Here is a 17,862-nt window from a genome sequence, read left to right on the forward strand (position 1 = left end):
TTGTAGGTGCCTTTTTGCAAATCCAGACAGACATTTTAGCTCAACTGGAGACATGATCGTATTCCAAGTGCACTAGGCACATTCATATTCCTTTCTCCAAAAAAGCTCTTTCCCCAGTACTAATACGAATATTAACCCTTCTATCCCTCTCTTCTATAAAAGAAGAAAAAAACCATCTCAGTTACGACAGGAAGTGTCTTGCGCTTCACCATATAAAGAATATAAATCGCTTCATGCAAAAGATAATTCTTGTCAATTGCTGCACTTTATACTCTTTGATTGTCACCAAGTCTATCAGTTTATTTTTACTTTTCCCTCAGACACTGATGACTGTTTTCCAAACCCGTGTCTAAACAACGGAACATGTACAGACGGAGTGAATGACTTCAACTGCACATGCGTGCCTGGCTTTGTAGGAAAGAACTGCTCAAATAGTAAGTCTTTAAAATCAAGTCTTAGTATTGAGATTTTCGGATTTGTGAACAGAAAATGGAAATCATATTCCAAGTAAACCTGCGCACTACCTCGGTCGTTCGTTCTGGAAAGGTAATTTTGCATAAATTACAGGTATGAAGTTTCCTTACCTCTTCTTCAACTTAAAAAAACTATTCCTCTATACACAGAAAAAGGCAAATCAATACATATGCCTTGGCCATTACTTATTTGGGGCAAGATTGGTTTCAAAAAAATTTCACTTCTGGGGTGCCAATGTGAAAAAAAAACTGAAAAACTGAATCCCCTCCCCTTTCCATGTATAGATATAGATATTTTATTGTCGTCAATCCTTACCATGTCCTTTTCTTTCTTCAGACACTGATGACTGTTATCCAAACCCGTGTCTTAACAATGGGACTTGCAAAGACGGAGTCAGTGACTACAATTGCACATGCGTGCCTGGTTTTGTAGGGAAGAACTGCTCTAATAGTAAGTTTAAAAATATCACTGAATCTCAGTATCCATATCAGTTTGTAAGATTTACGTTCACTTATCACCTTAATGGTTTTCAAATCTTTGTTTCTCCTTAGACACTGACGACTGTTATCCAAACCCGTGTCTAAACAATGGGACTTGCATAGACGGAGTCAATGACTATAATTGCACATGCGTGCCTGGTTTTGTAGGGAAGAACTGCTCTAATAGTAAGTTTAAAAATATCACTGAATCTCGGTATCCATATCAGTTTGTAAGATTTACGTGCACTCATCACCTTAATGGTTTTCAAATCTCTGTTTCTCCTTAGACACTGACGACTGTTATCCAAACCCGTGTCTTAACGGTGGAACATGCATTGACGGAGTGAATGACTACAATTGCTCATGCGCCCCTCTCTTTGTAGGGAAGAACTGCTCCAACAGTAAGTCTGATCAAACTAAACCTTTCAATATACATTCGTCGGAATTTGCAAAAAGATACCTGCAGGATTTTTTTCCAACATCCTGATTTTAGTTTTCCCAACATTCTGACTTAATTTTCGAGATTTCTTCTTAGCTACCTGGAGCAAAGTTTTCCGGAAGGCATCATTAAGCGTTATATTATGAAGTAACAAGTGTCACGATTGGCAAAGTCGTCCTTGTCCAATATCTTACCGTATTTTGCTTCATTTGGTTATACGGGTGAAACACTGATCTCGGGCTCGAGACGGAAAGGTATCGATATTGAGAGCTTTGTTCCGGGTGGTGACGAGTCTCTGGCCTCTGCAGAAAGTAGGTTCTAGGAGTCAAGTCTATTCGGAGAGAGAAAAGTTGAGCTGATTTCTCACCAGGCCAGAGACTTAGTTACAAACGTTTATAGGCGGGCCCTTCATCTGTCCGTTTTAAAAACCTGGGGTACATCCGGGATCTCGTAAAAATTGACTGTTCGAGTGTTTACGTGTGTTTTATGTTGAGAACATTATAACGCGAGAGTTTTTCTGAGTCATTCGACGAAAATATTACGACGGAATATCATCAGTGTTTTTTAAGGGTGTTATCATTGCTCCGAAAGCTAAGTGATTTATCGTGTGATTTGCCGAAGGCGTTGACAGACAAAACTCAGGTATGTGGTTGAGCTCGTGTTACCATAATACTTTGTGCCAAGCATTTAATACAACGCTTCGTGATCGATTCGCGAGTCTTTAGTTCAGGTGATTCTGTCATAAAAGCCTATTCTATGCTCAAAGATTGAAGGTCATTTATTGTCTTTACTGTGATTTATCGATGGCGTTGACAAACAAAGCTCAGGTAAGAAATGTGGTTCAGACTGAGTGTTACCAGGAGACTTTATGCCAAGCATAAAAACACTTAGTGACTGTTTAGTTTTGCTAATTTTGACTTAGAAAGACTATTCTGTGCTCAAAGATCGTGGATTCTTAATCTGTTTTCGGCAGACACTTAGCTCTGGGCCTCATGGTTTGACTGACTAAAACTGGTTATAATTTCAGGACGTTTCACTCAGCTAGTAACTTTTCGACTTAGATGTCAAATTGTTAAAATATGCACTTGAAATTTCTTTAGCCACGTTTTAGCAAACCCAGACAGATATATATATGCATATATCGTGTTCTGAGATTCATGACTTAATGTTTCAGTTATTACAATTTTTGTTTTCAGCCCAGAGCTACATGTATCCCTATGGTTTGGACAACGGTGATAGCGAGTTTCGTCTTGGCGACTCCTACTATTATTACTATGGCCACTGCTTGGAACTCAAAGTAGATCGCTTTGGATTTCCATTCTTTAACAAGAGGCATTACAAATTACATGTACGTATGATCCCTTGATATGTAAACAGCACCAAGGAAGTTTTAAAGATTCCCCATCTGGTGTTGGAACACAGCAGTAGTTGTGGACCCTTGTGATATCTTCTGTTCTGTTCAGTGTTTTCGATCGAACTGCGTGTTAAGCATTTTGTCTAAGAGGCACCCAATTATCTATTGAATTTTTTGTGTGTGTGGCTAGTAAATAACATGTAATATAATTTCGGGAATCCACAGGTTTTTAGGCTTTTGCTTCTTTGCCTTTTCCCGTAAACTCGACAAACAATCGAACTTTGTCTCTCACAACTTCCAATTTAAAGTACAGTTATCAAATTTGCTTTGCAGATATGCCGCAACGGAAAAATACAACTAAATTATGAGTGGAGTTTTTGGTGGCCTCAAAAGTTCGGTGTGTATAGATGGTTTCGAAATTTCGCAATCATCGCTCCATTCTGGGCTCTCACGGACCAGTATTTTGCTTTTAAAGCTAGTTATTCAAAAGTGTATTATCACGTGTACAGTCAAGACACTGATCCTACAAGAATTCTGGACAGAGCCTCGAAGCATGTTCAACAGTTTGGCAATAGCGGAGAAGCATTCTCAAACTTTCAAGCCAAATGGGTTTTGGTTGTAACCTGGGAAAACTTATGTCCCTACGTTTATTATCCATGGTACTACTATTACTACAACTGGGGAATACCCAACCTTTATTGTCCATGGGTAAGTAAAAGTCACTTCTCTTAAGGAGTTAAAATCGACGCTTTGTTCATAAATAAAATTTTTCAGTTGGCAAAGTGAGGTTTTCCCTGGGGCTGGAGATCGCCCATAGAGAAGTCATGCAGGGTTTGTAACCCCGGCCCTGCTTAGGATAAAAAAAAAACCGAAAGGCCCATTCTGTATACATGGTTTACGTCATAGAAAGTGCGGCGTACGGGGTAATTTTCACGAGCTGTTTGTGTCAAAATCCGAATGAACGAGTGAAGGGCTTTTGACACAAACCAACGAATTAATACAACCCCGTCCAAAGCACTTTTTATGACGTGAGCTGTTTATTACACATATAAAGAGAATTTTCACTGAAATAGAAAGAGCAGATCACAAATTTTTGAACCAAATGCAAATTTAATAGCAATGGCAAATCTCGCAGCACATCCTGAGTCTTCATCGAAATAAAGTGCTGAACAGAAAGTGCACTTACAAGCTTGAAACAAAAGACCTCAGGGATATGGGCACGTATTGTTCTCCCGCGGTCTTTCTTTTGAACTTGTAGTAGAAAAATGGCGATTAACACGTCGAGATTTCTTGCATCAATGTTCTCCAACTCTCTCAGCTCGTTCCTTGAAACTAACACTTTTTCAAAAACGAAACATCTGTTTTTTCTGAATGTGTTCTTGTTTTCTTGATGCTGCACAAACTATTCTGAGAAGCAGCCGACCGACCCAAACCTTTCACCGCTTTCAATCGTCCCCGCTATTTTTTGAAGAAAAATTTGTAGGGGGCGCCACTAAAAGCCGCCAAATCTGGATAGTCATTTGAATGCAAACGATTAATGACTCCAATTGGCTCAGAAAGGCGTTTGCGCTGTCGTTGATTGGTTATACTTCAACGTGTGAAAACGGCTGTGCGCTATTCTGATTGGCTGTATAAGCTTTCTCACATGTGAAAACAAAGCGTCTAGATTTCTAGAAATAAGTTTACGAAATAAAATTCTAGTGATGAGTGTAATAAAAGACAAAACCTTTTTGTTGTAGAACTATGTTTGAAACGATAAACAAAATATACCTAATGCTATTTTTTAGGATAAATTACGACTTTTTTAGACAACGTCGCATAAAATTGTGTTCTCAAGCCAAATAAGCCGAAAATACATGCCGTGGATAGCAGTGCGTACACCAATACTTTATCTAATTAATTGACGATTGGCGTCATAAATGTAATGAGCTCAATATATAGTTTTCGTTATTAGGTTGCACGCTTTTAAAATCACGTTCATTTTTTTTCACCCTCAGTGACCCAACCTTTTTGTTGTTGTGTCGTTGTTGTTCTTTGCAGTCTAACACCTTTCAAGCGGTCATCATCACAGATTTCCTCAACTCATTTTTGATGTTCAATTATCCTCCCGGAGGAATTCAATGGGTTGCTCCAGTTTTACCGTAAGTACAGCCGTTAGACACGTGACACGTAAGAACCTTCTGTCAAAACTAAGCCAGGATCTCTCTCGGTCTCACGGTGTCGTCTATTTTGCATTTCAACGCTCTATGAGAAAAATGAAGCTCTATGGATGACGGTGTCTCATAATTGACAGCTGTTTGCCTGCCCTATTAGTTCGATATATATTCTATTTTCAATGAAAATCGCCTAATCAAAAAGGACGAACATGGCAAGCGTATAAATATAACTTGCGCGTTAACTTCTCTTCGTTACGCGTCTTTTTACACGCGTTCACCGCCTAGGCAGTCTCTGATTAAGACATACGCGTGCACGCTAAATCCTGGTCAACAAAATCTAAACGTGGTGAAGAAAACTGAAAAATTCAATATGGAAACGGCGTTAGCTTTTTCAATTTTTCATGGTGTAATTGAAGTTTGCTTTTTTTTTTTGTTTATTGAACTTTTTGACTTAACGTTTTGAGATATTAATTAAACACTTGATAATATCGTACTTAACCTTCTGTTTTTAGATACTATTATCGATACTGGACAAGCTGGTATGGCATCCCCGCTGCTGGTTGGAACGCAGGCGATAATGGTCAACACTATTTAAACATGAAAGGGTAGGACTAAGAAATTTCATATGTTACTATATCTTTGTTTCCTTTGAAGTACTATACTTCCTGTTACTTGCCGCAAAAAAGCAAGAAAGCAAGAAACGGTTTGTGTTTGAAATTAAACGAAATGAATTTTTAAAGTGGCTCGATGGGGTTTTTCAAGGCCAATACCTCCCAAGTTTGAGAATAAACTACACTGTCATTAAACAAAGATTTGGAAAAATTACCACCACAGCGGTATTATAGAAAGAAGAAAAATTGTCATGATCAGTGCTACAATGACATCAGGGTTGTCATAGCAACGAAATGACGCCATTATCTATTTTACTTGCAGCCGTATTTCTCCGCATTAGGAACTTTCATACCAAAATCCTTCACAGGAGCTTCCTCGACGTTCGTGAAGTTTAAGCGAAACATATGAGAGGTTTATCTGTTGAGGTTTTAAAAGAAGTGCCAGGCTTGAGATAATCAGAATGTGGAAATAGAAAATTTACCCGTAGTTTGTTGATCTTTTAAAATAATTGTTTATTAGCTTTTTAACTTTTCATAATTGTTGTTTAAGCATTCAAATTCAATTGTAACTTAAGTTTGTCTCCTATACATGTAATTTTTACTTATCTCTCACATTATACTTAGTCCATGATTTTTAGTAAATTTCATGTAAATTAATGCTGAAAAACCTAATTGGGAGAATTAATAATTAAGTGTATTGTATGTCATTGTAACCTGATCATAAAAAATTTTCATCTTTACATAATAGGGCGGTGGTGGTGATTTTTCCAAATCTTGGTTAATGGCAACGTAGTTTGCACAAACTTGGGAGGTATCGAAAAACCCTATCGAGCCACTTTAAAGTGTTTTATGTATTTATTTTAGCTCGAAAACTTTGTATGGCATGTATGATCTGGACAAGAGGGCAGGAAACACAGGATTGACGGGAAGCTATTTTTGGAGGATTGACAACAGTGATGGAAGAAAGGCACTGGAAAGGTGTTTCACTTGGGCTTTCTTTCAATGGGAAATCAACTTTCTCTATTGGCACACTGTCTATGTTAGGTGGGACTGGCGCATGGCCTGTCCTTGCTCGGGTTGGCAAGCATGGTTTGACAGAAGATTCTTCTGGGACTGGCGAAAGTATTCCTGGCCCAATTGGTGCTTTGAGTCCAGACGATCAAAGTATATTTGGTATTACACTGGTAGACGATTTGTATATTTCAGCATGAGGCAACTTTGCTGCTACTCCACGGATTGGCAGGACTGGGGCTCTCTTAAGATTGGATCCCCTGACGGCAGCCGTGTTAAAATGCAGCTTCATTATTATTACAGCTATTGGTGGTGGTGGTGGCTGAATCGTAATCAAATTGTTTACGACGACCAGCAGGCCTATAAATATTGCTGTGTTGATATACCATTTTGCGATTTTTTCTACTATTATCGCCCGTCTGATGACTGTCGGCGGTATATACCTCCACGAAGACGTAAGTATACTCTATATACGCTCTGTACTCCCTTCGCTAAGCACAATAACCTACTGGCTGACCAAATACTTCAACAGACCAACAGACTGAGCTGCCTATAAGGAGAAAAGTGTACCTTTTATAACAGGCTTCAGCTAAATGACAGCTTAGTGATTTCACTAGTTAAAGTGTAATAAAGAGTACTCCTTTGGTCTGTAAAAACGTTCTAAGAAATTTCGAGAAAGCGACTGTTGATATTTCGTATGTTATTCGTATTTCGGTCAAAATTGGTATATAAAAGGGTAAGGGGCTGGACTTCAGGGCGGAACCTCCTCGTTTAAAACTTTTTTAAGTATCCCCCCGAGGGGCGGTTGATCGACCGACTAAACATTCTACCAACCTAATTAAAAGACAGTCGATTGACTAAATTATCGATTGCAAGAAGCTAACTGACTAACAGCCGGAGACGATAAATTACATCGATCTACGGCCGACCTTAATGATTTAGAGAAGTAACGAGTGGGCTGGACAAAGGGGCTTGCTGTTTAACGACTGACTGATTGATTGATTGATTGATTGATTGATTGATTGATTGATTGATTGATTGAATAACTCTTGAATGCCTGTGGACCGTTGAGCCGATTGCTGGCTTGCTGATTGACTAGACGACGGCAGAATACAGGGGCAGCCAACGACAATTTTTGGAAAATATCTGTCCGGAAGACGATTTGAGATTAAGAATTTTCGGAACATTTGTTGTAAATGTCTTGCTTGCCTGCCTCTCCTAGGATTTTCGAACATCTAAAAAATGGTATAATTGCCCTTTTTTAACGGATTTTTACCCTAAAATGGTCACCTAGAATTTTCGGGAGCCTTTTTTCTGGCTGAAATTTTCGAAAAGGTAAGTTTTGATCCTATAACTTTCGCATCACTAAACTTTCAGCCAGGAAATCCGAACAGATAAAAAATTGTTAGGGGATAAAAATATGCCTATATCTACAGTTTAATACGTTCAACAATGCAGTGTTTAAGTGGATTTGAGCTATATTCTCGTTGGGTGCCCCTGAGAATAAAGTAAAAGACCTGAATGGCATCACCGAATTGAACGACTTACTAACTCTTGAAATGTTTCCATGCCTTTCAATTTCAAAGGTTGGTTTTGGGGAGACCCTCATTTCAAGACTCTGGATGGCGGGAATTATACTTTTAATGGCCTCGGTGAATTTGTGATGATCGATGCACAAAACGGAACCTTTCAACTGCAAGCCAGAACAAGCCTTGCCCAGGGAAACTCGACTACTGCCACTATTTTTGCAGCTGGAGCTGCTAAAGAAGAGAACACGAGTATCGTTGAAGTAAGAGTGAAGAAAGGAGGTAAGAGATGAAATAAAAGTCCCTGGATATTTTTACCCGCAGAAAATTACTAATAAGATGCGGTTGAAAAATTTCAATACCTTCGAACGTCGACAAGTGGCCCATAGTAACAATGGTGGAACGAAACATTTGATTGTAACATCACCTTAAAAGGCATCATAAAATCAACAACAGAAAAGCGTTGTAAAGCCTAGTGTACAAATAAAGGCTGAGATCGCTGAAAAAAAAAAGCTCAACGAACATAGCAATGAGTGTAATCTACAACACCATGTGGAATTGACTCCATGAGGACCTGTGACCAGTCTAGAACATTACATAACTAAGGGAGTTCAAATTCAAACTGCGGCAAACTTCGTTTTAGCAAATATAATAATACATCAAATGGGTATTTTTAAAAATTATTTTTCTCATAGTTCTGTATTTTATCTTACTTTTTCTTTCTTCTTTCTATTTCCTTTCTTTTAGGGTCATTATTACTACTCAGTATTTTTTTCTTCCTCTCGAGATACATTAGCGTTTACAGCTAGAATGTAATTCTGAGGTTTAAATAAAGGTGATGTTGTGTTATGTTATGTTGCTATGTTGCCACAACGATCACAGAGACAGAAGTTAGTTTGGCTGGTTTCCATGTCATGATTTTTCAGACCGCTAGACGTTTTAGCGACTTTCTTCGGTGACCACAAACAGAAACAAGGCTTGATACAGCTTGCATATAAACGGCAAAAAACTTCACCACCTTTACAAACACAGCTTCTTTAAAACATTTTTTGTTTTGTTTTTCTTATCTCTTAAGGTGGAATTGACATCCTGATAGACCACACAATTTACAGTAATTACAGCAGTCTGACTAATGAAAGTGTAAACGCTGGAAGAAATCTTTCCATCTCAAAACCAGAAGAAAGCTGTCTAGAAGTTTCCTTTCCATCACTAACGTCCGTAAAATTCTGCGAGAAAAAGGAAATGATGTCGTTTATTGTAACTCCTGGAGATGATTATAAAAATGCCACAAAAGGGCTGCTAGGAACATGGAATGATAATCCAGATGACGACTTCACCCTGCCTGATGGGACGGAGCTGCCTTCGTCTTTAACTTTAAGAGAGATTCACTTCAATTTTGGCGTTAAGTGTAAGTTTAATTGCTTTGTAAAATGACTTTGTAAAATGACTTGTAGAATGAGTTTATTCTTTCTTGGTAACAATACAATAATAGTCTGCAACAATACTGAGACCCTTGCATGGTTTTGACTGGGAAAATCCGTCAACACTTCTGGAAAAAATCAGTAAAATTGTACTCAAATCAGTAAAATTGCCCAGTTTAAAAATGATTTTTTGAAAACTAACCAACTCAAGATATAGCTCTGCCAAGTCAAGTCGCGAAATTTTACAGACATTTGTGTGGTGGGGTGCAAGTTCGTGCCCCCACCAAACAAAGGTCTGTCAAATTTCGCGCCTTTATGGAGCAATATCTTTGCTCTTTTTGGGCGTATCACCTTTAAACTTGGTAAGTTTTCTTATTCTAAGGCCCACTTTCCAGCGGTGTTGATCAGGGGTATTTGCTTACTACTCTTTATTAAAGTTGTAAGAAAGCGTGGAAGGATCTATTATACAAATTCCAAGAGTCGGGAAAGAAAGAAAAATGATTATGGAGAAAACGGCAACACAGGGTAGCACTATAGTCAGTGCGCTCACTACATTTTATAAGGAATTACCTTCCGTAGATATCAGAGGTGTCCAATGTAGTTTTGAAGGATGGTAATTAATGTCAACCAACTGGTCCAAGCTCCACCTCGGTCAAAAGTCTTAATCAGTCTGATCTCATTTATCGTTAATTAAACTTTTTTCAATTTTTTTTGTAAAATAATGATCTTTTTCGCTCAAAACGCTTCCTCCGAGTAATCCTACAATCACGCCAGTTTATTCAGTTTTCGAACACTCAAGAAATTAAGACATTTATGGCGGAAATTACAGGATGGTTCTCCATGATATAACTGCTTTTAGCAAGGGAAAAATATAGAACGACGTTAAAAATATGAAAGACTTCTTATTATATTGGTGGGTCCTGTATAGTCGCCTTGAAGAAGTAGCTATTGTGTAGTAAAGGATATGTCCAACGACTAGTTACTGAATTAACTCGTTGGTGGCCTTGAGGTGAACTCCAATAATAGCAAATAAATAGAGAAAACTAAAGACAATTTTATACTCTTCAAAATAATGTTTTATTGGTGTACTTTTAGGGCAAATCAACCAATCTCAATCATTGTTCACGTATGCTCCAAACGAAAGTGTGCATACTTTTTCCAAGCCTGACTTTGAGCCCATATTCGCGGACAATATCACGTGGCATAACGATAGTTTAAAGCAAGAAGCTGAAGAACAATGTGGAGATGATCACGAGTGCTTATTTGACGTAGCTTCAACCAATGATCTGTCTGTTGGGCTAGTAACCAAGGATATCAGTGTTCAGTTGGTGAATGAGACAAATGCTCTTGGTAAGCAAAACGTAATACAGTGAAATCAAGAGAGGATAAAGGAGACAGAGAGGGCATCCCCCATACACACCCTATTCCATAGGTAATTCGTCTCGAGTTATTTTTAAGACCATAAATCCCAAGGGGGATTAGACAACAGCCAATCACATAGCGCGAATGTGTTCCGCGTGGATGACCCACGCTCAGAGCCACGCGTCCTTCACGAATTGATGCAGAAAAAATGGCGGAAGACGCAGAGCGATATTGTTATTTGTTTTGTCGACAAAACGACTAAAGAGAGATTTCTGCTGAAGCTGTGTCAGCGAAACGGAAATTAAAAAAGAATCGCCCTTCCTCTCTTGTATAGAGCTAACAGTACAGCAGGGACATCCTTAACACACCGAATATTCTCTCAGGATCATTTATGATTTAAAGTTTGAAGAGAGCAATTTCTGGTTTGATATTTATTCTTTTATTAGTCTTTTATTATTCAACAAAAATAACACTTGGCGTCCTACTTGCTTTATTGTACAAACGACCGGTTTCAATCCGAAATTTCTCATTTAATTAAAGCACTGACGTTACGACAACTTCGAGTTAAACTGATTTCACGGGTTGTCAAAGAGTCCAGCGATCCCCTTTTCCCAGGTGGGCGCCGACTCATTTCGCTTCAATATTCAGAAATGCTCTCGATCTCTTTACGCTTTCATTGCCTTTCGCCCGACATGTTTTGCACGGCGTTTAGTCATGCGAAACCTCCACGAAACATCCACGCAACGCGCGAGATAACTTTATCCCGATTCTAAAAATAACTCGAGACGAACTACCTATGGAATAGGGTGTATATGGGGGATGCCTTCTCTGTCCCCTTTATCCTCTCTTGAGTGAAATCTGTAAATAGTCAGTCCTAGTTCTACTAAACGGAAGTGCCTGGAGTGTATGCTTAATACAGGTTTTACCGCATGGTCATGCAGATATCAAGAATTGTAATCATGAAAGTATTTACCCTTATCATTTGAATAAGGTAGCCCCATTTTTAGTTGAAAGTACACTTAAAATAAAAGTATAGATTACCCCTTCACCAACTATCACTTGGGTAATGGCCATTTCCATACTAGAGACGACGGATAATCCATTAAAGTCTGTCAAAATTGACGGACAAACAGATGTATAAGGTCACGCGGATTGTTCATCCAAAATTAAACCGTTCAATTTTCAAATTGAGACGTATTATGTCTGACGCGAATTATCTAACCCATAATCCGTCTCTACCGTAAAAACAGACAATGAGTGAGATATCTGATCTTGTCCCTCTTCTTTTAATGCTTCTACAATGTATAATTTTTTACTCAGACAACTTTCCACCCAAGATTGTAAACGTTTCAAGTGAAATAAATGTCACGCTGCATAAGACAGTTCAGTTAAATATTACAGCAGAAGATGAAGGCACAATTACATTCCGAGTGATCAATAAACCATCAAGTGCCATCGTGAACACGAGTGGAAATGTACTTCTCTTTACCTGGTCTGTCACATCAACAAAAAGGGTAGGATAGCGTACTGACCTGAATAACAAAGGAAATTAAATATCTGGCAAACATGAACGACTTCACCTAAAGTAAAACAGGATCATACTCTTAATAAAACCTCTTTATAATTCTTTAAGAAAGTTATACCAGAAAGAAAAATCAACTTTTACTTATTTTTGTCCTTCAGTAAAAAGCCCAGTTTGATCATTTGACTTAAATGATCAGAGAACAAATCTAGTTTGTTTTTTAAAGAAGGTCAGTTTAAAAGCTCGTTTGAAGATGTTATAACTTGACTACTCTGTCAAATGAGACTAGCTCGTAAGTGTTTACGACTCTTTAAAAAAAATCAATATTAGGCACCTAAAGCATAAAGTAGCACTTTTTAGTTCATTAAGCCTCTTGTTTAGACTCGTTCTCCCGGCCGTCTTGTGTCACTGACCATAAAATATCATTTTCTTTATAAGTAGCAAAAACTGAACGAGTTTTTACTTTATTTCAGTTTAATCTTTCGTTCGTTGCCACTGACGATAAACAAGCGAGTGCAACTTGGAGTCCCACAATTAACATGTGCGCCTGCGAACATGGTGGTCAGTGTGTGCCCCCAGAGGAAGGTGACGAAGTCAACACTGACAGCAAATTTGTATATATGGGCTGCGCATGTCAGGGAGGTTACACAGGAAGATTCTGTGATAGTGACATTGATGCCTGCGAGATGAATGGTCAGCCGTGTTATGCAGGTGTTAATTGCACTGACCTTCCTGCGCCAGCTAATGTTAGTGGATACACGTGTGGGCCCTGTCCAACAGGTTTTACCGGAAATGGAGCGCAGTGTGCTGGTAGGTGCATGCATGACAACATGGCTTGCTTTTTGGAAAGTGGAATTATTCCAGATTAGGTGTATACTAAGACCAAGACTCAACTTTTAACGGATAATGATTGTTTAATTTAGCAACCGTTATTACCTTTGTATTGTGACTTCATCTCGTTTTTCGTTGAAAGTTGACTTTGATGTCATGGTAAGACAAAAGAAATAGTTTGAAGGGTACTCAAAAAAGCATTCCATCGAAAATCTTATGTCTCCACCCGTCGTCGGTTCTTTTTCAAAATCTTAACCTTCCTTGTCTTTTTTTACAGAAATAATGTCTTGCAGCAAAAGACAGTTTTATGGGCTTTAGTCTTTTAATTTGCTGTATTGTTCCCTCTCAATAAGTGTCCCCATTTCTTGCTACTTTTTTTCTGTCTTAGATTTTGATGAATGCCAGAGTAATACATCAAACATATGCGAACAAGAATGTGTGAATATACCGGGATCTTTCACTTGTGATTGTCGCAATGGATACAAACTGAACGCAGACGGACGTAGCTGCGATGGTAACACTTTGAAACATTATTTCCTAATAGTGTTTTTAATATGTTAATTTTCTGGATTTTGAAAAGTATTTCTTCCTTAATTTTCTTGAAATTTATTTCATTCTATAAATTCAAGAAAATGGAGTGCATATATGCATAATCATATGTCAAGTGAGGCCAAGTGTATAACGCACAAACACTTGTTCGCTTCCCGAAGCTTTCCCTTTCCCTTGGACTGACATCGAATTCGTCTCAGTGCAAAGAACAGGGGCACCCAACGAGAATATAGTTCAAAACCACTAAACATAGCATTGTTAAACGTATTTTAGTATTTAAACGGTAGATATAGGCATATTTTTATCCCCTAAAAATTCTTCATCTGTTCTGATTTCTTAGCTGAAAATTCTAGGTGACCTTTTTAGGGTAAAAATCCGTTTAAAATGGACAATTATACCATTTTTAGATGTTCGAAAATCCTAGGAGAGGCTGGCAAGCAAGAAATTTTACAACAAATGTTCGGAAAATTATAGATCTCAAATCGTCTTCCGAACAGATATTTTCCGAAAATTGACGTTGGGTGCCCCTGAAAGAACGCTAAAAAAAACTTGGCCGATATTCAGCCCTTTTGACGTCACGCTTGGTCGATAACGCATACATGTATATGCATCGCATTTTGCCCGACCGAACTCGGGCTTTCTGCAGTTCAAAGTTGGAATGTTGTTTAACTACGAAAATCAAGGTAAGTCGCCTTTAGTTGATGCCTTAATGTAACATGTCATTTGTTTGTAGATATAAATGAATGTGAGCCAACAAGTGACTGCATGCAAACGTGTACCAACTCTCCAGGAAGCTACAACTGTTCATGTAATCCTGAACTTTTTAAAACAGACCCCAACGACTGGAGAAAATGTGTAGGTAAGTACTGTCCAGATACCTAGTCGTTCAAGGTAAATAGATTTAATTTTAAAGTATGATTTAACCTACCCTGGGTGCCAGAGACTTTTCTAGCGCGGTTTCCGGTTTCTGTCAAGTCTTCATATGGCGCGTTGATGATTAATCGAGGAAATCGTACTCTGTTTGTGATCCATTTATTCTGCTTCAGTTAGCCTCCCCGCAGACATCCTCTGGGGTTCGTTCGTCACGCACACGTGGTGGAGAAATGAATGCGTGACGAACGAACCCCAAAGGACGTCTGCGGAAGGCAACTGCTGCAGTAAGCATAAATTCAGCCGCGGCTACGATAATTATAGCGACACTTGCGAACCTTGCTCGTTTTGTCGCAAACTTTTTGATTCAAAACATTATTAGAGTTTTGTTGTGTATTTTATCGCTATATATTATTTATATTTAAGTTATATATTATTTAACTTTTTTCAACATATTTTAGCTGTATATATCATTAACTTTTTATAATTGGATTACCATTATGGGATGCAGTAAGCATGAACTTTAGCAAGACAAATATGTGGTACTCCCAAAAAAATTTTGATCATATTACACCCCTACCTCCCCATAACGGCCACCTCTCCAAAACGGCCACTTTTTCCTGTCCCCAAGGGGGGCTGTTGTGGAGAGGTTCGACTGTAGTCGAATAAGATATAACCAGAACGCTCGTAGAACCGTTAAGTCGAGTTTGTTTGGAGATTAGATAAGAAACGAGGAGACGATTAATTCTAAATGAGATAGTATTTCCTCGCTCAACGTTTTTCACGTCCTACTTTATCGACGGTAGAGTTAAACTGCGAAAACAGCCGTTCCTCGTCGCTCCTCGCCGCTTGAGACGTTTCGCGAGGAGGAACGTCTGCGACTCAGCGACAGAAATTCCATACTGATGACGTAAATCAATGTTTACATAAAAAATCCGGTAGTCATGGGGTTCCAAATACAAATTTGTTCAATTTTACGTTTCTCCTGGTCGATTTTGGTAAAGTGTTGTGTTCATCTACGAACGAGCACCAGCAAAACTCAAATGCTTCTTCTAGAGAAGACTATATTCCACAAATGTTGACTGTTTTGTTATAGATTCATCGCGTTTACATTTGACCTTTGTAGCCTTTTGTATTTTGTCTGTCATTCGTAAACAAAAGATAAAACTATGTAACTACTTCATCGTCCAATCAGCGCTTATGACCGGATTCCGGACAGAATTTACGTCACCAGTGTGGAATTTCTGTCGCTGAGTCGCAGACGTTCCTCCTCGCTAAACGTCCCTCAGCGGCGAAGAGCGAGGGGAAACGGCTGTTTTCACAGGCTACGGTAGAGTATTCTTCAGGATATTTACTTTTTATATCATTTCCAGGGAGCAAAAGCGTGATGAACATGGCGCGTCATGGCATCAATCATCGTCGAAATAAACCGTATGCTTATCACGCCCGACCAGTTAGCTTTGCTCATTAACATTCTACGGTGGCTCATAAGGACAAAACACTTCCCAGATTCCAAAAACACATCCCAGAATCCAAAAGATTTCCCAGAATCCAAAACACATCCCAGAATCTGGATTCTGGGACGTGTTTTTGGATTCTAGGAAGTGTTTTGGAATCTGGGAAGCGTTTTGTCCTTACGAGCCACCGTAATATTCTTCTTTTTTCCGATCATTAAAGTATTTACTCGTTTTCTAGTAATCAACACTTTCAAGCGATAGAATTCGTGGACCGACCCGTTCAGAAAAAGCTCCACATCTGTTGCATTAATCTTTCCTAAGCTTTCTGCACAAAACATGCATGGAGCGATTCTCATCCCCAGTTTCCACGGCCTCCGCTAGGAACGCCTGGAACCATGACCTCCCCCCCTCCCCCCTTCCCCGGCGTGCACAAACAAGATACATATCCTGAAGAAAACTCGACCTTCGATAAAGTAAGACGTGAAAATTTTTAGCGGGGAAACCCTGTTTAGAGTAGAATTAACCGCCTTCTTATTTATTATCTAATTTCCAAGAAAGCTCGACTTAAGAGCCAATGTCGGAAAATATCGAGAATCTCAAATCAGTTCTAAAAATTCGAATTTTGGCTTATACCACCCAAACAACCCTTTAGGTGAACTATTTCAAGACATGATATTAAGAAATCCTCAAGCGCTTTACATCTTGAGAAATTTGGAAAAGTTCGCGAAATTGTTGCAAAATTCAACAATTTTCAAGGAAGCAGTACAAGCGTTATGATTCATGATTCCGACTTCTTGTCAAGTTCATTTTTACTAAACTATCATATATCATCTGACCTTGTTTGTCGATAGTTTATTGGGGCATTTCGTAAACAGCTCTTGAAGCCTTGTGGACTTGACCAGCCGGAAACATTTTTACTTCCTAGACCAGAATTTTAAAATGATCACCCGACGCGATCCTCAGTTGCTCGTTTTTCAGGATTTTTTTTCTTTTTATATTTTTCGACGGACAATTTCCCCTTTTGAGCTTTTCAGATAGCAATACCTATTCAGATGCCGAAATTTCCATCATTTCTTAACGCTTTGCTGGGCTAGAAAGAACTTTGGTGTGATTTTCTCCTTCGTATATACGGTTTTCGCTTTGTTTACATTTCACGTTCTTGTCGCTTACGGTGGCCCAAGGGGCTATATTTAAAATTCTATTTTTTGCAAGCGTTTAAATTCTCAGAGCTGAAACTTCAGAGCTACTTAAAAGAATCACAGCTCTCTTATTTAGTCTAATCATATTTTAAGTTTGAGGCATACTAGAATCGACTTTTTGCGGTAAGTTAAAGTTGGGCGTTGTTTCGACCGCCAAAACAGTACACAATCAAGGTGCAAGAAATGAAAGCCCAAAACTATATTAGAAAAGTTATTTTGCGAGACATTTTTATGCAGTCTTAAAGCTTTGAGTAACTGGTAAATGCATGTGCAACATCAAGTCAATAGGAGCTTTTGCGCGCTTGTACTGCTTCCTTGAAAATTGTTGAAATTTGCAACAATTTCGCGAATAAAAAAATGTATTTTTATCGAATTTTCGAACTTTTCCAAATTTCTCAAAACGTAAAGCGCTTGAGGATTTCTTAATATCATTTCTTGAAATAGTTCACCTAAAGGGTCGTTTGGGTGGTATTTTTTTAAACCATTGCTTATTATCCAAATCACCAGTAGATCATGGCATCTAACTTCGAAGGTACAATTTTTTAACTTTTTTTTACTTTTGTTCATTCGTAGCCAAGAATCCTTGCTCTCCAGATCCTGG

General features: G+C 38.6%; 1 protein-coding gene across 2 annotated transcripts in view; it reads left to right on the top strand.

Annotated features, from left to right (window-relative positions):
- Window positions 1-907: 907 nt before the first annotated feature.
- The window catches only part of LOC140929080 (mucin-like protein), a 34,391-nt gene continuing 17,436 nt past the window's right edge, over window positions 908-17,862 (top strand). The window contains exons 1-16 of one of the 2 annotated variants that reach the window (XM_073378928.1): window positions 908-924; window positions 1,026-1,139; window positions 1,241-1,354; window positions 2,589-2,740; window positions 3,080-3,454; window positions 4,787-4,887; window positions 5,415-5,507; window positions 6,378-6,979; window positions 8,111-8,332; window positions 9,126-9,458; window positions 10,567-10,821; window positions 12,154-12,347; window positions 12,829-13,165; window positions 13,575-13,700; window positions 14,469-14,594; window positions 17,835-17,862. The exon at window positions 17,835-17,862 is cut by the window's right edge and continues 92 nt beyond it. In XM_073378928.1, coding sequence (XP_073235029.1) covers window positions 2,600-2,740; window positions 3,080-3,454; window positions 4,787-4,887; window positions 5,415-5,507; window positions 6,378-6,979; window positions 8,111-8,332; window positions 9,126-9,458; window positions 10,567-10,821; window positions 12,154-12,347; window positions 12,829-13,165; window positions 13,575-13,700; window positions 14,469-14,594; window positions 17,835-17,862 — 2,933 coding nt within the window. In that variant the 5' untranslated portion in view covers window positions 908-924; window positions 1,026-1,139; window positions 1,241-1,354; window positions 2,589-2,599. Of the gene's footprint in view, window positions 925-1,025; window positions 1,140-1,166; window positions 1,355-2,588; window positions 2,741-3,079; window positions 3,455-4,786; window positions 4,888-5,414; window positions 5,508-6,377; window positions 6,980-8,110; window positions 8,333-9,125; window positions 9,459-10,566; window positions 10,822-12,153; window positions 12,348-12,828; window positions 13,166-13,574; window positions 13,701-14,468; window positions 14,595-17,834 lie in introns of those variants that run through there. The other variant, XM_073378929.1, reaches the window with a different exon arrangement.

The sequence above is a fragment of the Porites lutea genome, chromosome 2, assembly GCF_958299795.1.
Source record: "Porites lutea chromosome 2, jaPorLute2.1, whole genome shotgun sequence".
Classification (NCBI taxonomy): Eukaryota; Metazoa; Cnidaria; class Anthozoa; order Scleractinia; family Poritidae; genus Porites; species Porites lutea.